We start from the raw sequence: 27,750 nt of genomic DNA, 5'->3' as shown, positions 1-27,750 counted from the left end.
ACAGTGATATAAAGGAGCACCTGAGGCTGGGTAGTTCATAAATGATAGAGATGATTGGCTCACAGTTCTACAGGCTGTACAAGCATGGCTCTAGCATTTGCTTGGCTTCTGGGAGGCCTCAGGAAGCTTACAATCATGGCAGGAGGAAAGAGGTGCCAGGGTCTTTTTTGTTTTTTTTGAGACGGAGTCTCACTCTGTTGCCCGGGCTAGAGTGCCGTGGTGCAGCCTCAGCTCACTGCAAGTTCTGCCTCCTGGGTTCACGCCATTCTCCTGCCTCAGCCTCCTGAGTATCTGGGACTACAGGTGCCGGCAACCATGCCCGGCTAATTTTTTTGTATTTTTAGAAGAGACAGGGTTTCACCGTGTTAGCCAGGATGGTCTCGATCTCCTGACCTCGTGATGCACCCACCTCGGCCTCCCAAAGTGCTGGGATTACAGGCGTGAGCCACCGTGCCCAGCCTTGCCAGCGTCTTTTTAAACAACCTGCTCTCATGTGAACTAATTTCACCAAACGGAGGGCACTAGGCCATCCATGAGGCATGTACCCCCTCGAGGGGACACACATCCAAACTGGCAGTATGTGACAGTCACTGGGACTCCCTTTCTTAATAAATGTTGTGACTCTTAGCTCCTTGAATGACAATTATTTGTCGTCCCGGGTGAGAGAAAGGGACTGGTTTTCCCTCTGGGCTGGAAGGCAGATGCCAGACAGGGGGCAGAGTGCCAGATGGCTGGGGCAGCTTACCACACTGTGGAGGAGGGGCCAGGGGTACGAAGCCCCGGGCACACAGGTGGATGTAGGCAGCTGCCAAGTTGCAGGCAGGCTGGAGCTGCTGGGTGCTACAGGGGTCCTGCACACACAGGCTGAGGAATGGTGTAGGGTCTACCTGAAATCAGGGACACCCAGTCACTGTCCACACCCTGAGGAATGGCAAGGAGGAGGGGCCTAGGCTTGATCAGGGAAACGGCCTTCTGCACCCCATGGGCCAGGCTCACACTCACCACCTGGAAGCAGTTCCTCAAGCTGGAGTGGGGGTCCTCGAAGAAGGCCCGGCAGGTGGGGATCTGTCCTGGGCAGGCCTGCTGAGTCTTCCTGGTGGCCCTGCAGTCACCACCCACCTGGCAGGATGGACGCAAGACTCAGGCCTCCTGCTGGACCTTGTGGCTCCCCACATATATTGGCCTCAGCAGGAGACTTCCCCCAAACCCTGGGCCTAGGAACTCCCAGGACAGAGCCATCAGGTCGCCTGCCTCTCCTGGGACTCTGCAGTGAGCAGCCCTCAAGAACCTCAGCCGGAAGGACAGGCAGGTGTACCTGCTCACCTGCCAGGCCAGGCTGAGCTCCTCCAGGCTGCGTGCCATAGAGCCGTCCGGCAACATCAGCTCATTGCCTACTTCATTGTCGTTGGTGCCCAGAAGGCCAGCGGATATGCCTGTGGGGAGGAGGGAAACTGAGGTGGCCGTAAGAGCCTGTGATCCTCCCCCAGCCCTAGCCCTGCTGCCTCAGGACCTGTGTGTGAGATGAGCCTGAGGCACACAGAGGAGCAGTAGAGTCCCGCCACCTCCACCCCGGACTCCTGGAGTCCAGGCCCTGGCTCTAAACCCTCATCAGAGGAGGAAGAGAAAGCACAGGGGCTCAGGACAGCATGTGTGTCCCCCATCGCCTCCCCATGTCCTCAGCTCGAGTGGCTGGAATCCAGGCCCTTCCTTTGTGTTCCTTGGCAGAGGGACCACAGAAGGGCCAACTCCACACTGGAGCCGTGTGTCCCAGGGATGGGACAGAAAGCCCTGGGCCTCTGTGCGGTCATCTGGACACGGGGTCAATGGCATGAGGCTAGACGAGGAGCTGAGGGCACACGCACTGCCATGCTAGAGACGAGGCCGGCAGAGGCTCTGCATGCACGGTAGCCCCCTGCTGCCCTGGAAGCTTAAAGGGGTGCATCCCAAAGAGTCCTCTATAGGTGGGGCCAACCCTCCTGGGGCCCAGACCCACCATGCTGCCAGAGGCCCAGAGTCAGGCTGCAGAGGCCGGTGGGCACGTCACAGGAGACAGAGACCCCATCCCCACTGGCCATCTCAATCCTGGAGACGTCCTTCCTTGTGGCAGGATGCAGCTTGAGGTCCGGACAGCTGTCCCCCGGCAGGGAGGAGTTGTACAGCCTGTAGGCCTGTGGGCCAGAGGGGGCTGGGCACGAGGTCTGACCCACAGCCAGGTGACAAGCTTGAAAGTGCCATCCCCCCAGGCGACCTGCCATGGGCACAAGTCTCCAGGGGAGGCTCAGTCCTGCAGGCTGCCACGCCTCTCCTGCTCACCTGCAGACTGGGGTAGAAGATGAGGGTCTTGTGGTTAAGCTCCACGAACAGGGCCGTGAGCCCCGAGCCTGTCCGACTCAGCGTCAGCGAGAATGTGTTGTGAGCAAAGTCCTGGGCCAGAAGGATGCTGCCGCACTGGGCGCTGAGGTCCCATACCCGGCCATCGAAGGTCACCACGTGCTGGGCCCCGGCCACCAGGGCATGGTCTGGGGAGAAGCAGCCCAAAGGCAGGGTAAGTGGGGCCAGCTCCACCCACCGCAGTAGGAGCCCAATGCCTGCTGGGTGCCCCGATGCCTAGAGCTTTGGCTTAGCCTGCCCTGAGGCCTGGATTCCCCCTCCCCTGGCGCAGCAGCCAGAGGCCCAGGAATCCCTCACCGGCTTCAAGACGACATGAGCTGAAGGTCTACCGGCAATTCAGCTCTAACAAGGAAAGGAGTCCTGAGACCTGCTACAAAAATACTGTGCTAAGTAAAAAAGCCTGGCTCAAATGCCACATGGGCTATGCTTCTGTTTACATAAAATGTCCAGAACAGGCACAGCTATGGACAGAAGGCAGATTGGTAGCTGCAGGGTTTCAGTTTAGGGTGATGAAAACGTTTTAAAATCGACTGTGGTGATGGATGCACAACTCTGAATAAACTAGAAGCCACTGAATCGGACACTTAAAATTCACACATCGGCCAGGCACGGTGGCGCTAAGCCATCCCAGCACTTTGGGGGACTGAGGCAGGAGGATCACTTGAGCCCAGAAGGTGAAAGCTACGGTGAGCCGAGATCGCGCCACTGCACTCCAGCCAGGACAACAGAGTGAGACCTAGTCTCCAAAAAAAAATGTCACACATCATACAGGTCATCCATTTAATCTCAATGAAGCTGCTGGCGGGGAGCGGGGAAACATTCACTATGTAAGTGGATGGCCCAAGGGTCCCTCAAACACAACACTGGTGTCCTGCAGACCTACCCTCTTCAGGGTAGGGAACAGATGGCCTGAGAAGGAGGTCTGACAAGTCTAGCCAGTGCGGCCCCTGAGCTGTGGCTTGGGGGTGGGGGTGCCCTTGCCCGTGGCCAGGAAGCACCATCTATGGTGCACAGCCAGGCACCTGTTGGCCAGTCCCAGATCCTGAGGGAGGCACTACCAGCCCCAGGGGCAGCTGTCAGAACTGAGAGGCACAGAGAAGCCCACGGTCACACACACGGAACTTGAAGACCAGGCCGTTTTCTACAACACCAACGTGCTGCTTAGACGACTGTGCCCACGCTTCTAGGGAGCCCTGGGCCTGGGTGTGAGTCCCACCCCACACACAAAGCACTCCTTGCCAAGCCTGGGTACCGGGGTTCCCCCACAGACATGAGGGGCTCCCCCTGCATCAAGAACAGTATATGCCCATTACCCATATGAGCGAGCCACGTTGTTACCTGCATTTCACGGTGGAGCAAACAGAGTCCCACAGGTTAGATTCACCTGGCCACACAGCATTTCATGGTAGAGGAAACCGAGTCCCATAGAGGTTAGACTGGCCTGGCCACACAGCAAGCCTGAGCCACACGCAAGCTCCCCAGCCCTTGGCTGCAGGTCACCTCTGACCGGCGAGTCTGAAGTCAGTTCTCTTCCAGCTGGAACTGGAGGGCTGCCGTCTTCTCCAGCAGTGCCCGCAGGGAGGGAGCTGGCCTGAAGCCCTAAACCGCCCTCCTCACCCCTCTACGGGGCCAGGACTTATATTCTGGACAAAAGCAGGACATGTAGCCTCAGCCCTAGTCCCATAGGACCTTGGGAAGTCCAGTAAGCTCTGGGCCTGGCACTGTGATGCCATTAGCCTATGGAGGCTGCCCTGTGCCCACGGGGCAGGGGGCTCCCAGAGAGGAGGGCGGCACAGCCCGGGGCAGGACTCACATTCGCAGGTGCCCGCCAGCAGGCGGCATCTGAGCCAGTAGTACTCTGCCAGCACGTTGGCCCCAGACAGCTCTCGGAGCGGCCGCAGCAGCTTCTCCATGAGGTAGCTGGTCACCCGGGCCACGTCCAGGGGCTCGTCCCCTGCAGGCAACAGTGGCAGCGTCACCACCACTGAGCGGTTCCTGGAGGGAATGCAGAGGACAAGTCACTGTGCCTGCCCGAGCCTTGCTTCCCTTGGCTGCAGAGGGGAGCTTCTAGGTCCGCAAGAAGAGCTCTGCAGGGGAGAGCATGAGGGTGCCTTTCAGAGAAGGGCTGTCCTTGTTTTGGGAAATCCCGTCATGAGGAGGACAGAGGCCGGCATGACAGCAGAGGTGGTAGATGATGGCTGGTGACAAAAACAAGTGGCCCCATTTTGAGGACACAGACGTCCGATGTCATGCCTACTCTGCTCCCCGGGTCTTGGGCAGCATGGGCTTATGTGTGGGGATGCCGAGGACAGGAGCTGGAAGGTCTAGGAGATTTTGTTTTTTAAGAATCTCATTCTGTCAGCCAGGCTGGAGTGTAGTGACACAATCTCAACTCACTGCAACCTCTGCCTCCCGGGTTTAAGTGATTCTCCTGCCTCAGCCTCCCGAGTAGCTGGGACTACCAGTGCCCACCACAACACCCGGCTAATTTTTGTGTTTTTAGTAGAGTTGGAGTTTCACCACATTGGCCAGGCTAGTCTCAAACTCCCGACTTCAACTGATCTGCACACCTCGGTCTCCCAAAGTGCTGGGATTACAGGTGTGAGCCACTGTGCCCAGCCAACAGGTCTAGGAAATTTCTACAGTTTAGGGAAGGACTGGAACTTTCTCGGGATCTAGAGTAGGGGTCAAGCCTGTGAGATTTTGAATGATCAGGGGGATCTCAGCTCACGTGGGGGTGTAGTGGGAAGACAAACATCTCATATCCTGCTGTTGATGGGCCAGTAGAGAGGGAGCAGGGGTAGGTGGCCTCACTTGCTTACTTCTAGGAACCCAGAGGCCCTGCAGCTGGGAGCAGGAAGCAGCCTCAACTCCCTCCCTGCCACCTGAATCCATGTTTTGGCACCTCCACCTAGCAGTGACCGGATCCCACTCACCAGGTAGGTGAGTAACCAGGCAGGTCATTCTTCAGCCAAGCCAGACCCCGCCCTGGGAGCTCCTCCCTTCATCAGCCTCCATTCTGACCGCAGGAAGGCAAGAGCAGGAACTTGTATCACAGGGAGCCTTTTCCCCATGATGTGGGTTTAGTCCCTATTTTATGGCTGGGGAAACTGAGGCACAGAGCACTGAAGCAGAGGAATCCTAGTTAGAGGGAGAGCCGGATTCCAGATGCTCTGCGAGGCCACCAGCATGGAAGGAGCAGCTGCCTCCCTGCCTGGAGCCTGGTTCCTGGTGGGCCTCGTGCCTGTGAGGGGAAAGGATACTGGGTCCCCCGGTCCCTGCTGTGAACTGGGCTCCCCCCTTCTATCCACCACCCCCGTGTTCTCAACACAGGGGCCAAAGACGTCTTTTAAAGTAAAAGGGCGATCACGTCCTTCCTAGGTCACAGCATAAGCCAGAGACCACCTGAGCCCCGCCCCCCCCACCTGCCTCCCGAGTCTTGGGAACTCCCAGTCACATTCACTCTCCCTTGCAGACATTCTGCTCCAGCCCCGCCAGCTTGATATTCAAATAGACGGGGCTGGGCTCGGTGGCTCATGCCTATAATCCCAGCACTTTGAGAGGCCGAGTTGCTTGAGCTTAGGAGTCTGAGACCAGCCTGGCTAATATGGTGAAACCCTGTCTCTACTAAAAATACAAAAATTAGCTGGGCTTGGTGGCAAATGCTTGTAATCCCAGCTACTTGAGAGGCTAAGGCAGGAGAATCGCTTGAACGTGGGAGGCAGAGGTTGCAGTGAGCTGAGATCACACCATTGTACTCCAGCCTGGGCAACAGAGAATAAGACTCCATCTCAAAAACAGGCCAGGCACATCCCTCTCCCAGGCCTTTGTGCAGTGGTGACCCCCACCTGGAGCGCTCTTCCCACGCTGGCCCCGTGGCTCTTGCTGAAACTCTACCTTCTCCTCAAAGCCAGTCACGGCCCCACCGTTTCATAGGATCCACCCCCCACCCCCATCTCACCGATGTTCCTTCTCTAGCATTTGCAACCTAACGTATAGCTCAGGGGTGGTAAATGGTGACCAGTGGGCCCCAGCCTGTGGCCAGCTTCTGCACAGCCTGCAAGTAAGAAGGGTTTTTGTGTGTTTAAAAGATTATTACAAAAGAGGCCAGGTGCGGTGGCTCATGCCTGTAACCCCAACACTTTGGGAGGCCAAGGCAGGTAGATCACCTAAGGTCAGGAGTTTGAGACCGGCCTGGCCAACATGGCAAAACCCTTTCTCTACTAAAAATACAAAAAATTAGCTGGGTGTGATGGCATGAGCACCTGTAGTCCCAGCTACTAGGGAGGCTGAGGCAGGAGAATGGCTTGAACTCAGGAAGTGGAGGTTGCAGTGAGCCAAGATTGCACCACTGTACTCTAGCCTGGGCAACAAGAGCAAAACTCCATCTCAAAAAATAAAGAAAGATTACAAAACAAAAGCAAGGAAATGTGACAGAGCCGAATAGCCTGCTTAAGATGTGACTCTCAGGCCCTCTGCAGGGAGCTGTGCAAGCCCTGGTGTAGATGACAAGCCCTTCCTTGTGCTTCGTGTCTGAGTTAAAGTGAGCTTCCTGAAGGCAGGGTCAGCCTCAGCCACTGCGCTCTCTGCAGCTCCTAAAATCCGGCCTGCCCTGGGCCAGTGCTCACGAGGTATCTATGGAGCGAGGAAGAAAGCCCAGCTTCCTCATCTGTGAAACAGGAGAGAAGAAGCCTCTGGGCAGGGCGGTCACACGAGTCAGTATGTGGGAGGGTGTCAAAGCATTCAGCACTGCACCTGGTATGTGGCAGGCATGCAGGATGCGCTACTCTCAAACCCCAAGTTACCTGGCCGACAGGCTGTACAGGTCCAGCAGCGGTTTGCAGAACCTCTTCAGTGCCCGTGAGAACGTGGCCTCAGCCCAGGACAGCATCTGGTGGGCGGCCTGGAGAGGGAGGGGACAGTGAGAGCTGGCTCAGTCATCCTCACCTGCCAGCCACGCCCCATCCTTGCTCTCACTCACCAGCTCCAGGGCTCCTTTCACAGCCCCCAGGGCCACCCTGATGGGCCTTGGACCCCCATTGCCTGGCATCCCGGGCACCCAGGCCTGCAGCCGCCGCATGGCCTCCTCTGCCCGCTCCCGCCACACCTCCTCCAGGGGCCGCAGTGTCACCTCCAGGTAGGCATCCTTCAGTGTGGCCAGGGGCCCTGCAACAGGCAGCCACCACCCACCGTGAGACCTCAGGGCAGATCAGAGAACCAGCCCTGCCCAGACAGCCCAGGCCTCAAGGAGATAGGGCCTGTTCCTGGGATTAAGCTGTGGGGAGCTGGGGGAACAGGAACAGAGCAGCAGCACTGGAGATTGCAGGGGAGTTGTCACAGCAGGCCTGAGCCGTCTCTGCAAGGCCTGCTTATAAGTTTGTCTGGGAACTTGGATTGGGGGAGGGTTCCCACCAGTCCTAGAATTGATATGAGGCTCCTTGCATCTGAACTGTTTGTACAAACATGGTTGATGCCGGACCCCTGCTTGCCTCCTAGGAGTCTGACAGTGTAGTCTGTGCCAAACAGCACCTGCCAGTGTGGCAGCCCCCGATAAAAACCCTGTGTGCTGAGTCTCCCAGTAGCTGCTCTGGTGACAGCTGGGACAGCTGAGTGCATCCTGTGTGAAAGCGCTGGGACTGGGAGAGGACAGTGGGCACTGGCCCTGGTTCTCCCTAGACTCCGCCCCAGCCTCCTTGCCTGTGCTGACACTCCTGCATCCCCTCACTATAATAAATCACAGCCGTGAATAGCGCTGTGAGGCATCCTGGGGCATTCCTCCCAATTCACTGCCCTGGGGGTGGCAACAGGAACACTCCGGCACAGCAGGGAGGATGGGGAGGTAACATTCAACAGCCAGTCAGAGGGATGCCCACCCTGGCGCTGGGCAGGGCCTTGGGGGCTCTGTGCTGCGCTGGGCATTAGCCCTGGATGGCGGAGAGGCCAGAGGTTCCCAGTCCTGCCGCGAGGCCAGTTGGGGCAGCAGGTGTGAGCCTTTAACGACCACATGGCCACACTGAGCTCGTTGTGGAACCAGAAAGAGATGCTGTGGCAGTGAGCTTCACAGAAACAAGGCTGTATACTCAAAAGAAAGCAGGCGGGAGACTGAAAAAACCTAGGCAGCAGGCATAAGGGAGATGAGCTTGGAGACTGTAAGAATGACACAGCAGACCAAGAAAAAACGAAGGCTGTAGATCTGTGAGAAATAAGGCGGGGCGCTAAACACAGCTGGGCTGCAGGCCCATGGGAAGCGAGGCCACATTTCTGATCGAAGCAGTGCCACAGGCCAATGTGAGCGCTTAGGGCCCCGGTGGGGACGGGGGGCATTGATTTCTGCACGGGATTGAGCCCTCCCTCCCGCACTTACATTCCAGCTCCTCCCGCAGCTGCTCCAGCCCCACCTGCAGCCACTCCAGGTAAAGAGGCAGGTGCTGGGTCAGTGCCTGGCTCCGGGCCCACAAAGTGGCTACTGCCCAACCACTCGCCTGCATGGCCTCCTGCCCCGCCTGGGACAGCTGCAGCAGGAGGCCTGCCATGCCGTCCAGGGTGCCGGCCGGCTGCACCTGGGCAGGGAAACCGAGGCAGAATCAGGGTGAGGTCCAGGGCAGAGAGAGCCCCAGACCCTCCTGCCTGGTGAGTGGGGGCTACAAGCCAGGCCAGAGGGGGACCTCTCCACCCTGAGCCCCACCCTCCCCTCCTGTGCTACCCACCAATTGCTGGAACCTTCTCACAGAGGCACCCAAGCCTTGAAACTTCTCTTCCAGCCGGGCTTGCACCTGGGAGCCAACTGCTGCAATCCTGGACTGTGAGGACAGAGGAAGAGGCTGGGGCGTCGTAGGAATGAAGTGGACACAAGGTTCTCGGTGCCAACGGCAGGTGTGGGCCTCACCATGGGGTCGTCTGCCCTGGTTTCTGGGCACAGCTGGACCCCAAGGGCTCGGGGCTCCTGGCACGGGGGCCTCTACCCAGTGAGAGAACGGTAACCCCTTCCCTGTGTCCCAGCCCAGGCCCTCTCACCTCCACACGGCCCAGCAGGACCCCCTGGCAGCCGCGCGCGGCCAGCAGGAGGCCCTGGTTGGCAGCCTGCAGGGTCAGGCGTCCCAGCGGCTGGGAGGGCTGCCTGCCATCCCGGAACAGGACCTCTGCCTCGGCTGTCCACCCGTGGGCACATGCCCGCAGCACCACACTCTCCTCTCTGCCCCCTGAAGCCAGAAAGGGACCTGCTGGTGCCCCCACCTTGTCTCTAGCTGCCCACTCCTCCTCCATCGCTTTCTGTAGCTCCCCACTGCCCCAGGCCAAGCCTCAAGGCCCTAGGATTTGAGAACCTTGAGCTGCACCACCTAAAGCAACTTCCTGAGCCACCTGAAGCCCCCTCTTCTGTCCCCTCCCCTGACACAGCAGTCTGTTAGGGATGCCGTGAAGTCTTAATGGGGTTTCCTGAGGTTTTTTTTGAGACACCAAGGCGGGAGTACAGTGGCAGGATCACAGCTCACTCCCAGCAGCTGGGACCATAGGAACAAATCACCCCCACCCCACCAAGTTTGTTCATTTTTTGAGACAGATTCTCGCTCTGTCGCCTAGGCTGGAGTGCGGTGACACGATCTCGGCTCACTGCAAGCTCTGCCTCCCGGGTTCACGCCATTCTCCTGCCTCAGCCTCCTGAGTAGCTGGGACTACAGGAGCCCGCTACTGAACCCGGCTAATTTTTTGTATTTTTAGTAGAGATGGGGTTTCACTGTGTTAGCCAGGATGGTCTCGATCTCCTGACCTCGTGATCTGCCCGCCTCGGCCTCCCAAAGTGCTGGGATTACAGGCGTGAGTCACCGCGCCTGGCCCCCCCCCTTTTTTTTTTTTTAAGTAGAGACAGGGTCTCACTATGTTGCCCAGGCTGGTCCCCAACTCCTGAGCTCAAGCAATTCACCCATCTCGGACTCCCAAAGTGCTAGGATTACAAGTATGAGCCCCTGCACCCAGCCCTGACTTCTGAGATCTTAACGCCCAGACCCCCGTCCTTTCTTAAGCCAACAGGGGCCGTGCCCAGCTAGCTGAGCTGGGACCCAGCTGCCACTCACCCTCCTCATGGGCCACAGAGGCCTGGAGACAGCTTGGGGCCCGGAACACAGACAGCCACACCCTCTCTCTGTTGTCCACATTTCCCTCCAACCGGACCAGGCTTTGAGAAGTTGAGGTGGAGACACGGCCCAGCAGGCCAACCCGCTGAGCCTTGGAGCCACGAAGCTGGGAGGGGGAGGGCAGAGGCCTGAGTGGAGCCTGGCCCATGCCCTGTCCCTGGTCTCTCCCCTCCCTGCCCCAGGCTCAGGAAGGGGCTGGCTGGGGAGGCTGCTGTTGGACCTGTAGGGAACCAAGGGAAGGCACAATACCCACGCCCGATCTCCGGGGCACCAGGTTCCCCACGCCATACCCCTATCTAAGGCCCCCAGTGCCCCATTACAGAAAGCACTTATGAAAATACTCCGGGCCAGGCTCAAGGGCTCACTCCTGTAATCCCAGCACTTTAGGAGGCCAAGTTGGGTGGATCGCTTGGGCCCAGGAGTTTCAGACCAGCCTGGGCCATGTGGCAAAAACCCTGTCTCTACCAAAAATACAAAACCTAGCCAGTCTCATGACAAATAATTTTTTTAATTTTTAAAAATACCCATCTAGGAGTCCATCCCAGCAGCAGCCACCCACAGGGTGGCTTAGAGATGGCTGCTGCCCAGGCCCCACCCAGACACTGACTTAATTGGTTTTGGGGGCCCCAGGCCCTGGCATTTCTAACATTCCCAGTGCCCTGGTGTTTCTGCTATAGCCCAGGCTTTCCGAGTTTGCATGGGAACCACTGCAAAGGTCTAAGCAAGTTCAAGGAGACATGGGCACACCTGGCATAACACCCCAAGCACTGGGCAGTTTACCTAAATCCCTGCAGGTGCCCAGCCTTGGGGGCATGGCAGGGACCAGAACAGGTGAGTCTAGAATGGGGTGGGAGAGAGGCTCCGAGGCCCCCAAGAGAACACAAGCCTGGAGGAGGCCATGCAGGGGAGGGGGCCTCAGCTACCCTGTATTCTAGTCCAGACACTGCAGCTAACAAGCTGTGCACCCTTCAGTAAGGGTGTCACCCTCTCTGGACCTTAGCTCCAAGATCTGTAAAATGATACAGAACAATGTTTCACAAAACTTAGCAGGACTTAAGAATGTGTGTGCGCGTGCGTGTTAAGGGTTGAATTTCATTCCTCAGATAGGCTGAAGCCCTAACCCTCTATACCCGTGAACGTGGTGTTATTTGGAAATAGGTTTTTGGCAAAAGTAATCCAGTTGAGGCCATAGTGGATGGAGGCAGGTCACGCACCCAATGAATGCTGTCCCTGTGAGAAGACCACGTGAAGATGCCACCCAGAAGGCAGAAGGCTACCATGTGGGACAGAGGCATGATGCCACCACAGCTATGGGTTGCTGGCAACCACCAGAAGCTAGAGGTCCTATGGAAGAATCTTCCCTAGGACTTTGAGAGGAGTGTGGCCCTGCTGACAGCTTGCTTTTGGACTTCTGGCCTCTAGAACTGTGACACCATACCTGTCTTTTGCATTAAGGCTTCCAGTTGGTGGCAATTTAATACAGTAGTCCTAGGAATCAAATACAGGATGCTTACTAAACATGCAGAAGCATGTCGATCTCTGAGGAGACCAAGTTGGTAATAGGGCTACAGCCCAGGACTCCTATGGAATGTAAGTGAGCACAATGTGATCCTGCCAGGCAGGTGGGGGCAGGGGACAGTCTGCAGCAGACCACACGGAGTTGGCCCAGGACGGCTTCCAGCATCTGAGCTCAGCCCCGCTTGGTGTCATTGAAAAGCAAGGGCCATGCCTGCCTCTGTGCAGCCTGGGTGAGTGCCTGACCTCCCTGAATCTGTCCTTCATCTGTCCTGGGGCCACTGGGTTGGGGTGAGGAACAAACAAGGCTGGGGAAGCCTTCTGACCACTCCACAGACCCCAGAATGGAGCAAGTGAGAAGGGGCCAGAACAGCTGTCCCAAATAAATCGGGGACAGGGAAGCAAGAGGACCGGCCTCTTGCCGAGCATCCGCCATGGGTTCACTCCCAGGGCTCCAGTTCCATCAGGCACGGGGCTTACAGAGCCAGGGGCAGGCAGGGGGCAGGCAGGGGCCTGGCTGGAAATGGGGAAGTGACAGTTGGTCCCGGAGAACAAGAACGTTGGAAGGAGAAACTCCTTTGAAATGGCCACGGCTGCTGAACTCTCAACCCAGAAACGGCATCCTCATCCAGCTCGGATGCCAGGAAGGGAGGGAACTCCCCCTCTCACAAGCACCTGCTACATGCAGATGTTGTACAAATGTGTTTCCTCCTAACGATTCTGCAAGAGAGATGGTATTTGTTCCCATTTGACAGAGGGGAAGACTGAGGCTCAGCAAAGGCAAGTCACAAGGTCAAGTTCACCTGGCCAGGGAGACAGAGGAGGTGGATGGAAACGCCGAGAGAGCACCTGCTACGTCACGTGCCTTGGCTATGCAGGCAGCGGGAACCGGTATCCAGACTCCCAAAAACCACCCTGTGAAATATCTGATCCCCTCCTACAGATGAGGAAACAGATGCTCAGAGAGGTTCCTTCCTGGGATCACCTGGCCAGGTCAGGGCAGAGTAGGTATTGGAGGCCAACTCTGCCCCTTCCTACTTCCCAGGGCTGCTGGGAGGAAGGAGGGGGAGGAGATGGTGCCAATAATGGCTAATAGTAAATACTTACGTAGTGGCTGTTTTCTCTCAGGCACTGCTCTAAGCTGTCTGTGCCTATGAATATATTTAATCCTTGCAATATTAACCCCATGGGAGATAGGGCCAGTACAATTATTATACCCATTTTACAGGGGAGGTCAGGTACCAGGAGGCAGCAGGGCTGGGATTCAAACTTGGGCAGCCCAGCCACTGCCTCTCCGTTATAGGAAGGGCCGGGTGTTGGGACTGTGGAGGAGCTGCTTTAGGCCTGGGGTTCAGCAGGTGTTCCTCCGACCCAGAGGGAATGCTGGTTTGCGGTTCCTCAGATGGCCACTAGATGGCAGGGCCGCCCAAGCAGTTGGGGGCCTGCTGGCCAGGGAGGAACTGGAGGGAAGCCAGGGCATCTTTCCCAGGGACTGTCAGCCCCATCCTGGCCACCGACCTCCAGTGCCCCGGAGAAGTCAGCTGAATGAGGCCTGCTGTGGTTTTGGAGGGTCAAGCTGAGATGCAGGCCATGGTCTGGGTCTGGTGCGAGGCCCAGGTGGCAGCGGGAACGCAGCAGGAGTCCACCCTGGCCCAGGGTGTGTTCCCCGACGACCAAGAGGGCCTGGGACGAGAGAGTCTAGGTGTCAGGCAGGCACAGGGGACGGCAGCTTCCTCTCTCCCCAGTCCCCTGCACCGAGAATGCAGCAGCTGCCACCTCCCAGCCTCCACACCTGTCCCAGCTCACAGCTGACCTCTAAGAAACGCAAATCAGACGCCGTCCCCTAAGGCAAACCAGGCTCTGGCATGGCCTGTGGGCTGCTTTGTTGTCCCAACCTCACTTCCCTTGCTCCCTCTGTAAGGGCTGCCCCGTGTTCCTCAAGGCAGAGTCGTGCCTTAGGCCCCTTCCCTCTGCAGGGCTCACACTCACCAGTGAGGCCCCTTTTGCAACCCCCTGGCCCCTCTCTCTGCCTCATTCCTGCACAGCGTTTACCACACCCTGACCATAGACCATGCATCTCTAGTTTGTTGTATCTTCCTGGCGCCACTGGAGTGCACCACCCAGGAGGCCGGCACCTAGGCTGTCTCTTTCACATCCAGTCCCTGCACCTAGAGCACAGCCTGGCATAGGTGAAACACACAAATGTTTTCTGAATGAACAGAGGAAAAGATAAGGGGTGGGAAACTGGTTTGGGGCCGAATCTGCTCACTGCCCACTCTTGTAAATACTTTTTTTTTTTTTTTGAGACAGAGATGTGCTCTGTCACCAGGCTGGAGTGCAATGGCGCGATCTCAGCTCACTGCAACCTCCCCCTCCCAGGTTCAAGCGATTCTCCTACCTCAGCCTCCTGAGTAGCTAGGACTACATGCACGTGCCACCATGCCCAGTTCATTTTTTCTATTTTTAGTAGAGATGAGGTTTCACCATGTTAGCCAGGATGGTCTCGATCTCCTGACCTCGTGATCCACCTGCCTCGGCCTCCCAAAGTGGTGGGATTACAGGGGTGCGCCACCGTGCCCAGCTTGTAAATACTTTTACTGGAATACAGCCATAAGGATTCATTTACATATTGTCTATAGCTGCTTTCACAAGACAGTGGTACAGTTGGTTGTTGGAACAGAGACTGAATGGTTCATAAAGCCTAAAATATTTACTATCTGTCTCTTTACAGAAGAGTATGAGTCCTTGGGATGGAGGGAGGGAGGGAGGGAGGGATGGATGGATGGACGGACAGATGAATGGATGTGAGGGAGGGAGGGTTGGAGGATGAATGGATGGAGAGAGAGGGTACGTGGGAGGGCAGATATAGGGGGATGGATGGAAGATAGGAAGGAGGATGGAAGGATGCATGAAGGAATGGATGGATGGGTTGGTGGATGGAAGAACCAATCAACCAGCTACCAATCCCAGGAGGGGAAAGGGGTTGAGGAAAAGGGGTCCCAACACCTCTCCCCTGGGGCAGTGATGACTACAGCAGCTCTAACTTATGTGCCTGGCACCAAGGCTGAGCATTCCTGCATCACGTCTCTCTTAAGTCTCACCATCACTCTACATGCTGGAACCTGCTGCTCCTTCCTCAGATGAAACACCAGAGGCTCAGAGAGAAGATGCGCCCTGCCCAGTCACCCAGCGGGCAAATGGCAGAGCCATCATGCTGGCGTCTGGCTGCCTCGCTCACACCCCTGCATTCTGCGGGCACCACCCTCCCTGCTGCCCCCTCACCATGGGTCCCTGGTCCTCCAGCTGCCCCCTTCTGCAGGGCAGACTCACCCTGGGCAGGTCACAGAGCCCCACGTGGAAGGAGTGCCGCAGCCAGCGTGCATAGTCAGTCTGTACTTCTCCCCAGAAGCTCTGACGGGTACAAGAGGCCCCGAGGACGTGCTCCAGCGTGGCCTCCACGATGATTTTGTCTGGCTGAGGTGGCCAATGCCTCTGGAATGAGAGGGCCCATGGGTCAGGGGCTCATCACCTAAGAGAATGCCCATGGCCAGCTGCAGCTGGAGACCCTCACCTAGGCAAGAGCATGTGCCAGGAATGTGCCGTCAGAGCTCTCATCAGCCACAGCACCCCCTTACACTCTGGGGCAGGATTTTTTTTTTTTTTTTTTGAGACAGAGTCTCACTCTGTAGCCCAGGCTGGAGTGCAGTGGCACGATCTTGACTCACTGCAACCTCTACCTCCCAGGTTCAAGCGATTCTCCCACCTCAGCCTCCCAAATAGCTAGGATTACAGGTACATGCCACCATGACTGACTTTTTTCTTTTTTTTTTTTTTTTTAATTCTTTAGTAGAGATGGGGTTTTGCCATGTTGGCCAGGCTGTTCTCGAACTCCTGACTTCAGGTGATCCCCCCACCTCAGCCTCCCAAAGTGCTGGGATTACAGGTGTGATTCACCATGCCCCGCCCGTGGCAGGATTTCTGCTGTGAGCACTTAGGGGGCCATGCCTAAGAGCCCCGGGAACCAAAGTGGGAGGCCCAGCGGAGGAAGGGGCTTCCAGAGCCAGCTCTCCCCATTTCTCCATGGCCTGGTTCCTGCCCCAGGCTCTGCAGAACAGTGCTCGGCCCCATGAGGAGCCCTATCAGGTAGTGATGCTGGAGGAGACCAGACCTGATACCTCCGGGAACCTGAGCTCCCAATCTCCCTCCGCCCCGTCCTGAGAAGGCCCCTAGCATCCCACCTCCTTCCCCGTCTGTTCCCAGCATCTCGGGCCGGTCCCCTTGCTTTTCTTGTCTTCCAGAGCCCTCACCACATCCCAGTTAGGAAGGGAACCATTTCACAGATGAGAACACTAAGGCTCACAGCAGAGAAGTGAGTTGCCCAGTATCCCGCAAGCACTGGAACCCAGGACCATGTGGTCCCAGAGCCGGACACTCCTATGGCAGGTGGAGCCGCCTGGGGGTTCCCTGCCCAGATGCTGCTACCCCGACCTCACCTCGTATGTCACGTTCTGCCGCATGCGGTGTTGGCCCCAGGACAGGTCGAGCTGTTCAACGAACACAGCTGGGGTCTGCGTGAAGTTCCCGCAGGCCTGGAGGGTGTTCAGGCCCCAGGTTTCCTGGAGCTGATAGGGAAGAGAATAGGGTACATGACCTGGGGGGCCAGCTGAGAAGCCTGGAGCGAGGGGGAGCCCCACAGTCGGTGCAGCGGTCAGGCCCCACATACCTGCCCCGGGGAGGCGGCCAGGCAGCCGTCCCAGGCGGTGCTGTGTGCTGAGGACCCGCCAGCCCAGGTGAGCTGCAGGGCCGCAGGTTGTCCTCTGTTCCAGGTGAGCTGCACCTGCATTGGGATGGGAGGGCAGTGGTGGGGAAAGGGGGACACGTTGGAGAGAGGAGAGGCTAACGGCGCCCGCACACCCCATCTCTGTTGGGAAATGAGATGCTAGGGAGGATGGAGAAGCTGGTGCCCCTCCCCCAGATATCCCTAGAGGAACTAGGATGGAGGGTGGAGAGACTGCCCTGCCCGCCCCCATCTCTGGAAGAGCCCAGAGCCATTCCCGGGCTGGAGATTGAAAGCATTTAAATGAAAAAAAAAAAAATGCCTCATCCCCAACACCCAGACTCAGCATTTCCAAAGACAGAAAGCAATCGTGCTCCTCACTGGGGCCTCCAGGGCCAGCATGATCTGTCCCTGTCCATCTGACCTCATCTCCCTGTCACCCATCCCTCCCAGTCACTCTGTTCCCATCTTATTTCCCTTCCAGCCCTCCCTGAAGCACCCGGCTCGTTCCCACCACAGGGCCTTTGCACGGGCTTTTCCTGCTGCCTACAGTGCTGCTCCTCCAGCTTCTCGCAAGCCCAGCTCCTTCCCATCCCGGGGCCGCCTCCCCCATGAGGCCCTCACTGACCACCCACCTTACAGTAGCTGCCCCACCCACCTGCCCAGTCACTCTCAATCTCAAATCTTTTTTTTTCTTCTGCGACCGAGTCTCACTCTGTCACCCAGGCTGGAGTGCAGTGGCATGATCTTGGCTCACTGCGACCTTCACCTCCCGGGCTCAAACAATCCTCCCGCCTCAGCCTCCCAAGCAGCTGGGATTGCAGGCACACACCACCACACCCAGCTAATTTTTATATTTTTAGTAGAGACAGGATTTTGCCATGTTGGCCAGGCCGATCTTGAATTCTTGGCCTCAAGTAATCCACCGGCCTCGGCCTCCCTCAGTGCTGGGATTACAGGCGTGAGCCATTGCGCCCGGCCCCTCTTTACTACTTTACGGTGCTTATCACACCTTCTGATTTTTTAATTCATTCTTTGGCTTGAATTCTGGAGAGCGTCTTTTGCCTGCACACAGCTGGCCTATTGTCCTTCCTTTCACAGATGGAAAAACCTGAGTCTCAGAGAGGTGATAGGAGACACACAACGCCCCCCAGCCAGACTGGGAGCCCAGCTGCCTCAGTCACTCCCTGAAGCTACCACTAAACAAGCAACTATAAATGATCAATCAGAGACGCCTGTACCTGTTTCCCACATTAAAATGTGAGCTATCCTCAAACACTGCGTGGTATACAGTAGATGCTTAATGAGGTATTGATAAAGGAATGATTGAATGAAGGATCCCAGAGATCCCCAGGCTTCAGGAAGCTGTGATTCTGGAGAAGTCCTTGTCACTGATGAACACACTCTCCTTCTCCTACCGGAGGTGCCCAGCCCCACAGGCTCAGCCAAGTGGCTCCCACCTCCAGCCCCGGCCAAGGGAGCCTGGGACATCCTCACTCACCTGCCGGCTCTGCCTGCCACCCCTGCTCTCAGCAAGGCCACTGGCCTCGGCTTGCCGCCAAGAGAGGTTGAATGGGTGAGCCAGGGCCAGGCGGGCGGCCAGCTCACTCTTCCCCAGCCACAGGGACGAAGAGACCAGCACCTAGGGAGGGAGACAGACTCAGCCAGTGGCCTTGCCCAGACAGGCCGCACTTGTTTCCCACCCTCACAGACCACCTTTCTCCATCGAGGTCAAGGCTGCAAAAGGGCAGGTGGCTTTGAGCAAAAAACCCCATCCCTGTGCAAAGCCCTCAGAGAGCTCAGCGCATTTCACAGAGGAGGAAATCAAGGCTTAGAGAGGAGCAGATGGAACAAACACAGGACAGAGATGGGACTGGAGATCGCGCTCCTCCTCCACTGTCTTCCCTTAGCTCTGTGGCCCCAGGCAGGTCGCTGCACCTCTAAGATCTTCAATTTCATCATCTGAACACGGGGCTATTAATAGCGCCGAGCAGATGGGAGGCTGATGTGTGGGTTCACGCACAGAACCTATCACGGGATAAGCATTCGGGGCCTGTTAGCCACCGTCATTGCCGTGGCTGTCAAGGTGTTGTGGGGACCCAGGTCTCCTGCTGCCCTCCCACAGTCCCTTGGGGATGTGGTACAGCCTCATCGGCCCCAGATAAGGCTCCTCAGGCAGGGGAGGGCCCCAAAGACCCCACTCAGCCTGCAGGATGGAGTTCAGCTCTGCCCCAGGGTCACCTTCCGGCCCTGACACCTACCTGGTCCCTGCCATCCCAGCCGACAACCAGGCCATCCCGGTGGCTGCCTCCCGAATGCTCTGAGGACAGGCGGAGGCTGCAGTGTCGCGGCAGGGGGAGGAGCAGCGGGTGGGTGAGCTCCACTGAGTGGGTGAGGACACACAGAAAAGGTAGGGCATGTGAGCTGAGGTCAGCAGCTCCAGGCCCAACGGGGTTCAGGGGACTCAGCTGACGCCACTGCCAGCTCACGCAAGTGGCCACTCGGGGGCCACACAGCCAGATAATTTTCACAAAACTCAGAAGCTACACACTCACTTTGTCACCATTACCACTCGACACCCTGCACTGTCCCTGTGGGAGCCCCGTTACAATGAGACTCTGAGGCTCCTCCAAGAGGTGGCGTCTGCCTCCCCAGCCCTTGAAGCTGGGCTGGCCTCGTGATGTGCTAATAAAATTCAGCGAAGTTGACTGAGCGCCAGTTCGAAGCCCAGGCCTTAGGAGGCCTCACCCCGCTTCCTCCCTTGAAGCCCTGTCCAGCCACATGAGAACAAACCCTGCTAGCCTGTGGGCTGGTGCCACCTGGGGTTGGGGAGAGCCTGGTTTCAGCTCAGGATGTCCTAGCGCAGCTGACAACTAGCCAGCCCCTGGGCAGGCTGGAGAGCCCAGCCAAGGCCAGCAGAGCCGCCCACTCACCCTACAGCTGATCTGGAACATGAGGAAGACCAAAAAAGCTGCCCAGGTGACCCACAGCCTCGTGAGCAAGGCGCCACGCTTGCTCTATGCCACTGAGTTTCGGAATACTTTGTTACCGTCCTGAATCAGGAGCTGATGGGGGCAGCCACAGCCTCGACATCCTTCTCGGGGGGCCTCGCATGCACAGGTGCCCCGTGCCCCCTCGGAAGCCCCACACCCCATGCCACCGTCTGCTGTCCTGTGCTCTCCTTCCATCTTGGGTGTGACGAGTGGCACCCCATAGCTGAGTCCTCGCAACAGACGGCCTCCGCACCCCGGGTTTTCTTCCTTTGTCCCCCAGGTGAGTCAAGCTGCCCTGACCTCCAGCATCACTTGACCCCATCTCCTGAGGCCCCTGAGCAGCCCTGCTTTCCCAGACCCCACAGCAGGAGGCTGCCCGAGGCCCCTTTGCATGTTGGTGACCTGTGAGCTCTGCACAAAGGGCACCCACCTGTTCGGAGGGTCTGCAGGAGCTGTGCCCAGAGACACTGGCACTGGCTGGTTCTCAGGGCATCACCCAGTCATTGGTTCTGGGGAGGCTGACCACACGCAGGGCTAGAACCCTTTGTTCCTGCCACCTGCTGACCCCACCTGCAACACTGTCACCACTGTGTGGGGCTGCAGGCTGTGTAGCTCACCAAGGGTGGCACGAATAAACACACACACAGAGGCATGCACACACGTGCATGTATACACACACATACACACACGCACACATACACACATGAGCACACAGAATAAACACACACGTGCATGTATACACACACATGCACACATGAGCACACACATACATGCATGCACACTGCCTTGGCTTGCTGGGGACCTGCTCACTTCTTCTGTCTTCCAGGGCACACATGTGGCAAACGTGATGCTGGGAGGATTCCATCAGGCCACCTGGCAAGCCGTGCTTCCAGGCTGGGGTCTGCACTCTGTCTCCACACCTGGCAGGTCGTGGGTCGGGCTCTGCTCTGTGCTCAGGGGGTTCCTCACACAGAAACTGAGTCTTGTGGCTGCACAGGCCACGAATTACAGCCCCTTCCAGGGATGCCTGTTTCTGGAGGACCCCAGGGCTCATGGCTGCTGTCATTGGCACTACATCAGCACTCACCTCCCCTGGCACCAGAACTGCCCAGGGATGCCACCCCTTCCATGCCCTGGCCCCTTCTCCTTGCCCGGCTGCACTCAGGATAAGCCCCAGCTCCACTCTGTGAGCTGAGACCCTGCACGACCTGGGTCTCCCAGCCCTCCTGCCTCACCTCATCCCTTCTCCCCATTCCAGCCATGCTAGCCTCACTACTGCTGCTCCACACACAAGGCTCATTTCCACGCGGGGCCTTCCGCCTGAAGTGCCTCTGCTCAGATCTGCCCCTCAGTCAGCTCCTTCTCATCCTTCAGATCTCAGTTCAGAAGTCACCTCCTCCAAGACGCCTTCCCAGACCACCCCACCTAAAGGAGGCCCACACCCCACAAAGACCCTGCTTGCTCTCACAGCCTTTCCCACTCGTGGAAATGGTCATGTTTGATGTTATTTTGCTTATGTGCGTCTTGTTGCTCAATGCCTGTCTCCCCGAGGGGTGACACCTGGGCCATCTTGCTTCCTGATGGACCCCTGGTGCCTAGAATCACACCTGGGATATGCAGGTGCTCAGTCATGGCTTTTTTGAGACTGAGTCTCGCTCTGTCACCCAGGCTGGAGTGCAGTGGCTCAATCCTGGCTCTCTGCAACCTCTGCCTCCCAGGTTCAAGTGATTCTTCTGTCTCAGCCTCCCAAGTAGCTGGGATTACAGGCACCCACCACCATGCCCGGCTAATTTTTGTATTTTTAGTAGAGACGGGGTATCACCATGTTGGCCAGGCTGGTCTCAAACTCCTGACCTCAAGTGATCCACCCACCTCAGCCTCCCAAAGTGCTTGGATTACAGGCATGAGCCACCGCGCCTGGCCAGGGATGATTTCTTGAGTGACTGGGCCATCCCTGCCTGCAGCCCCTCACACACTCACCCTGCAGGCTGAGGTTCCTGGCGGGCTTGGGGAAAGGCCCAGAGAGGCTCCCGGTGAGGGCCACCTCCTGGCCATCCCACAGCACCACTTGGCGCAGGACACGGGTCCCATGAGCTCGCTCGTATGTGGTCTGCAGGACCAGCTCCCCGGGAAGAGCGCTGAGCTGGAAGAGAATGATGGTGTCACGGGGGAACCCGACCCACGCTTCTGCCTGGGATGGGAAAGAAGAGAAGCTTGCAGAGGAGGTAAAAGGGAATATTTGCGGATCATTTACAGTTTCCTGCGTGGTTACATATGCAGGGGATCAAAAACCCAAATGCTTCCTAAGGATGAGCAGCTAATTTAAAGGAGAGGAGTGGGTGAGGGGAGTATGGCCAACAGGAGACAGCACAGAACAGCCACTTCTCAAATTCCATGGCCAAGCTGTGTGGCTCTGGGCGTTTTTCAACCTCTCTGAGCCTCAGTTTCCTAGAAAATAGAGGCCAGAAAGTGTCAGCCTTTACAAGATGATACAAGTGGTGCACTCAGCCCAGGGCTACACGGTGGAGAGGAGCTTGTAGGAGCCACGCAGTTGGTATTGCGGTTTCTCAATCATGTAGCGAGCAGGTATCATCTCCCAAGCCAGTGCTGAGTGCCTGGCTACAAACCTAGCCAAGACCTGGTCCTGGCCCTTAAGGGGCTCCCAGGGAGATAGTCACAGGACAAAAAAATGATGGGATAAGGTGACAAGGATGGTCACAAGAGACATTCAAGGGAGAAAGGAATGCAGAGAAGCAAGCTTGGGGAGGAGGTGGGGAGGAGCACTCTAGGCAGATGGAAGAGCCTGTGCAAAGGTTTGGAGAGGGACGCCATCCCTGCTGGTGGGTACCACAGGCCGGGGGTGACTTGAGGGCACTGCAGGGGGACTGCTGGGGTGGGGTAGGAAGTTTGCTCTTAAACATCTCTAAAACCTAGCACTACTGCCCCCAGCTTCGTCCACACAGTATTATTGCCCTGCCCCTGTCCATTATGGGGCTTCCTCACTGCTCACTTCTGCCACCTGTAGGTCCCTCCCCACACAGCAGCCAGAGGGATCTGAAATCATCATTTATTTGATCACAGCCTCAAAGGCTTCTAGTAGCAGACAGAACACAATACAAACACCTCCCTATGGCCTGACACACCCTGTGTGATCAGACCACCTCCTACCATACCCCACCCACCCAGCTCCAGCCCAGTGGCTCCTTGGCCATTCCTAAAACACGCAAACCCATCCCTGCCCCAGGCCCTTTGCATGTCTTGTTCCCTTTGCCTGGAATACTCTTTTTAAAAAATGTATTTTAGATTCAGGGGGTCAGTGTGCATGTTTGTTACCTAGGTATATTGTGTAATGGTGGGGACTGGGCTTCTAGCGTCCCTGTCACCCAAATATTGAACATCATACCCAGCAGGTAATTTTTCAACCCTCGGCTCCCTCTCACCCTCCTCCCTTTTGGATCCCTTAGTGTTTACTGTTTCCATCTTTATGTCCATGTGTATTCAATGTTTAGCTCCCGCTTACAAGTGAGAACATGCCATGTTGGGTTTTCCGTTTCTGAGCTAGTTCACTTAGGATAATTGCATCCCTACTGCTGCAAAGGACAGAATTTCATTCTTTTTTATGACTATGTAGTATTCCACGGTGTATATATACCACAGTCTCTTTACCTGCCTCGAATGCCCCTCCCCCAGAGATTTCTTTTTTCTTTTCTTCTTTTTGAGATGGAGTTTCACTCTTGTTGCCCAGGCCGGAGTGCCACAGTGCAATCTCGGCTCACTGCAACCTCCACATCCTGGGTTCAAGCAATTCTCCTGCCTCAGCCTCCAAAGTAGCTGGGATTATAGGCATGTGCCACCACGCCTGGCTAACTCTGTATTTTTAGTAGAGATGGAGTTTCCCCATGTTGGCCATGCTGGTCTCGAACTCCTGACCTCAGGTCATCCACCCGCCTCGGCCTCCCAAAGTGCTGGGATTACAGGCGCGAGCCACCATGCCTGGCCTTCCCCCGGATTTTCAAACGGCTGGTGCTTATCATCCACCACTAGCTCATGTGTCATCTCTTCAGTGGGGCCTTTCCTGGCCACCTAATCTAAATAAGCTCCCTGGTCACTCTCAGTCACTTCAGTATGTTTTCTCCATATCATAGCACCATATGGCATATTTCATTTGTGTGATTTTGGGGAGTCAATCTCCCCCGCTAGAGTGGACACTTGATGAGAGGAAGGATTGATCAGTTCTGTTTTAGGTCACACCCCAGCTTCTGAAATAGTGCCTGGCACCTAGTAGATGCTCCATAAACCATGCAATAAATCCAGCTCAATAAATCCAGCACATTTTGTCCATTTCACAGCCTTGTCTGTCCTTCCTCCCAGGAACCAGGACACTAGGACAATTTTTCTTTTCTCAAAGGGCTGTCCCAGAGGCCCCCCACCCCAGCATGCTCCGGCCCTGGGCTGACCTCCACACACCTGCAGAAAGGTCTGTTCCAGTTTGATGAAGTTGGTGAGACCAGCCTTAGCAGCTACCTGCTGGGTGCTGATGTGAAAATGACGCTCCTCCACGCCCAAGGTGAACATGCTCTGAACCTCACCCTTGGGGTAGTGTAGCTGAGTCAGAGAAAAAAAAAAAAAACACACATGATAAAGCTCATCATCAGGGCTCTGATGGAACATTCCAGGAGATGCTGGCCCTAGGCCGAGGACTCTGCCTCCCAAAGTCCCAGGCCCAAGAGACCCACACCTCCCTGGGCTGGATGAACTTTGATGATGCGAGCGTTTGGAGCCTCAGGTTAGGCCATCAAGTGTGGCCATGGCAACTACCTCCTCATGCCCTCCCTGCTATAACATTAACTTGAAAATATCTACCAGCCTGGCACCAGCAGCCAAGAATTCTAGTTGTAGTACTGTTGCAGACAGCAGGGGGCAGTCTAGCAGAAAGAACTATGCTGGGGGGCGTCTCAGCATCAAACACAACAGAATTCCAAGTGTGGACCTACCACTGAGAGGTGAGTGATCTCCAGCTAGTTCCTTAACCATCCAAGCCTTCTAATCCAAAAACAGGGATAAGGACACCTATTTTATTATGAGTTGTTGTGAAAATTGTATGAAATAATGTGCTAACTTCCAGGTTGGCTGAAAAGCAGAATCACTGGAGGGGGAACTTACCAAAAATATAGATTCTGGGCTCCCACTTAAAACCTACAAAAATGGAGTCTCTGGGAAGATGTTCAAGGGCCGTTTTTTTTTTGTTTGTTTGTTTGTTTGTTTTTTGAGAAGGAGTCTTGCTCTGTTGCCCAGGCTGAAGTGCAGTGGCACGATCTCGGCTCACTGCAACTTCTGCCTCCCGGGTTCAAATGATTTTTCTGCCTCAGCCTCCTGAGTAGCTAAGATTACAGGCATGTGCCACCATGCCCAGCTAATTTTTGTATTTTTAGTAGAGATGGCCACCATGTTGGCCAGGCCAGTCTCAAGCTCCTGACCTCAGGTGACCTGCCCACCTTGGCCTCCCAAAGTGCTGGATTACGGGTGTGAGCCACCATACCCAGCCAAGAGCTGGTATTTTTAAGGAGCTCACTAGATGCGTCATTACGTTAGTGATACCCCTTGTCAAAAATATTCAACCTGAATTTTATCTTCAACAAACAATCAGACAAATCCACATTAGGAGGATGTTTTGCAAAATAACTTCCTGGACACTTCAAAATTGTCAGGGCAGGAATTTTTTTTTCTTTTTTTTAAAGACAGGGACAGGATCTGTCTGCTCTGTCATCCAGGCTAGAGTGTGCAGAGGTGTGACCACAGCTCACTGCAGCCTCAACCTCCTGGGCTCAAGCAATTCTTCCATACCTCAGCCTCCCTGGTAGCTGAGATACAAGTACACACCACCGTGCCTGGCTAATTTTTAAATTTTTTGTAGAGATGGGGTCTCCCTAGGTTGCAGGCTGTCTTGAACTCCTGAACTCTAACAGTTCTCCTTCCTCGGCCTCCCAAAGTGTTGGGATTATAAGTGTGAACCACTGCATCCAGTTGGGACTTTTCTTTAAGGTGGTTAATGATAATAAAATGTTTAGGAGGAATTATATCTGCAACTTACTTTGAAATATATCCAAAAATAAGATGGATGGATAGAGAGCTATGTGATTATGTGAAATAAAATAAATGTGGGTATTCATTGTAAAACTACTTCAATTTTTTAGTGTCTAAAAAATTGTATAATAAAATGTTGGGGGGCCAGATGCAGTGACTCATGCCTGTAATCCCAGCACTTTGGGAGGCTGAGGTGGGTGGATCATTTGAGGTCAGGAGTTCGAGACCAGCCTGGCCAATATGGCGAAACCCCATCTCCACTAAAAATACAAAAATTAGCCAGGCATGGTACTGCATGCCTGTAATCCCAGCTACTCAGGAGGCTGAGGCAGGAGAATTGCATAAACCCAGGGGGCGGAGGTTGCAGTGAGTCAAGATCGCACCACTGCACTCCAGCCTGGGTGACAGAGTGAAATTTCATCTCAAAAAAAGCAAAAATAAATAAATAAATAAATAAATAAATAAAACATTGGGTAAGGAAAGGTAGGGTGTAGAAGGAGAATATTCTAGATCAGGAATTGGCTTTTGGGTCAAATTTGGCCCACAACCTGATTTTATAAAAAGTTTTATTGTAACAGCCATGTCTATTCACTTACATATCGTCTATAGCTGCTTTTGTGTTACAGTGACAATTCTGATGAGTTGTAACAGGGACCATAAGGCTTGCAACCCCCATAACATTTTACTTTACAATAAAAGTTTGTAGACCTCTGTTCTAGATTAAGAAAATTAAAAAGACATGGCAACTACGCATGCTGTGTGATCTTGGCCTGCATCCCGGATTTAAAACAAAACAAAACAGTTTTTTGAAAGAACATTAGTGGGAAAGCTGGGAAATTGTATATGGGCTGTACATTAAATGAAGGTATTACTTCAACATTCAGTTTCCTGAATGTTGTAATTACTGTGTTAAATCACACAGTATTTCCTGTGTTACAGGAAATAGTTGAAGTATTTCAGAGTAAAAAGCTGATGTCTTCAGAAACATCTCTATATTAATTCTTAATGATACAGAAAAAATGTGTGTCTGATGATACAAATTTATGTAACATAGATAAGAAAGATGGAAAGATATTAACAAATGGTCAATGTTCACTGTCCTACAGTAGCTTTTATATAGTTTGAAATGACTCAAAATAAAACTTGGGAAAAAACTAAGAAGCTCCCGGAATGGAGCCAGGTGTGGTGGTACCACCTGTAGTCCCAGCTACCCCAGAGGCTGAGGCAGGAGGATCACTTGCACCCAGGAGTTTGAGGCTGCAGTGAGCTATGATCACATCACCACACTCCAGCCTGGGTGACAGAGCAAGACCCTGTCTCAAAAAGAAATTTTAAAAATTAAAAATAAAAAATAAGGCTGGGCGCGGTGGCTCACGCCTGTAATCTCAACACTTTGGGAGGCCGAGGTGGGTGGATCATTTGAGGTCAGGAGTTTGCGACCAGCCTGGATATCACGGTGAAACCCCGTCTCTACCAAAAATACAAAAATTAGCCAGGCGTGGTGGTGCACGCCTGTAATTCCAGCTACTCAGGAGGCTGGGGCGGGAGAATCGCTTGAACCGGGGAGGCGGAGGTTGCAGTGAGCTGAAATTGTGCCACTGCACTCCAGCCTGGGCGACAGAGAGAGACTCTGTCTCAAAAAATAAATAAATAAAATAAACAGATAAATAAAGAAGTTCCCTGAATGACTGTGCAGTTGTAGCGAAGTTTGAGGAACTCCAAAATCATGTGTAAATGCGGTAGGGGACCCAGCACATAGCGCACGCTCTGTAGACAAAGGTGGCCTGGGCCAGGGCTGGGAGAATGCCTACCAAAACATGGTGGCTGGTAGGAAAATGAAGTGACCAGTTGCACATGTGAC

The 27,750-nt window shown here is 55.3% G+C and overlaps 1 protein-coding gene across 1 annotated transcript in view; it reads right to left on the bottom strand.

The window, feature by feature from the left end:
* Positions 1-27,750, bottom strand: part of LOC129016230 (uncharacterized) — a 151,490-nt gene that overhangs the window by 7,953 nt on the left and 115,787 nt on the right. Inside the window, exons 47-66 of the mRNA XM_054455393.2 lie at positions 24,273-24,410; positions 21,786-21,948; positions 19,074-19,195; positions 18,314-18,454; positions 16,759-16,872; positions 16,529-16,657; positions 15,366-15,527; positions 13,554-13,718; positions 10,461-10,626; positions 9,406-9,590; positions 9,099-9,191; positions 8,756-8,951; positions 7,373-7,557; positions 7,197-7,294; positions 4,205-4,386; positions 2,314-2,519; positions 1,994-2,168; positions 1,324-1,433; positions 1,003-1,119; positions 746-887 (exon numbers count right to left, since the gene is read on the bottom strand). Of these exons, the coding sequence (XP_054311368.2) occupies positions 746-887; positions 1,003-1,119; positions 1,324-1,433; positions 1,994-2,168; positions 2,314-2,519; positions 4,205-4,386; positions 7,197-7,294; positions 7,373-7,557; positions 8,756-8,951; positions 9,099-9,191; positions 9,406-9,590; positions 10,461-10,626; positions 13,554-13,718; positions 15,366-15,527; positions 16,529-16,657; positions 16,759-16,872; positions 18,314-18,454; positions 19,074-19,195; positions 21,786-21,948; positions 24,273-24,410 (2,989 nt within the window). The remainder of the gene's footprint in view (positions 1-745; positions 888-1,002; positions 1,120-1,323; positions 1,434-1,993; positions 2,169-2,313; positions 2,520-4,204; positions 4,387-7,196; positions 7,295-7,372; positions 7,558-8,755; positions 8,952-9,098; positions 9,192-9,405; positions 9,591-10,460; positions 10,627-13,553; positions 13,719-15,365; positions 15,528-16,528; positions 16,658-16,758; positions 16,873-18,313; positions 18,455-19,073; positions 19,196-21,785; positions 21,949-24,272; positions 24,411-27,750) is intronic.

This window comes from Pongo pygmaeus, chromosome 18 (assembly GCF_028885625.2).
Source record: "Pongo pygmaeus isolate AG05252 chromosome 18, NHGRI_mPonPyg2-v2.0_pri, whole genome shotgun sequence".
NCBI lineage: Eukaryota > Metazoa > Chordata > Mammalia > Primates > Hominidae > Pongo > Pongo pygmaeus.
This window is presented reverse-complemented; position numbering and strand designations above follow the sequence as displayed.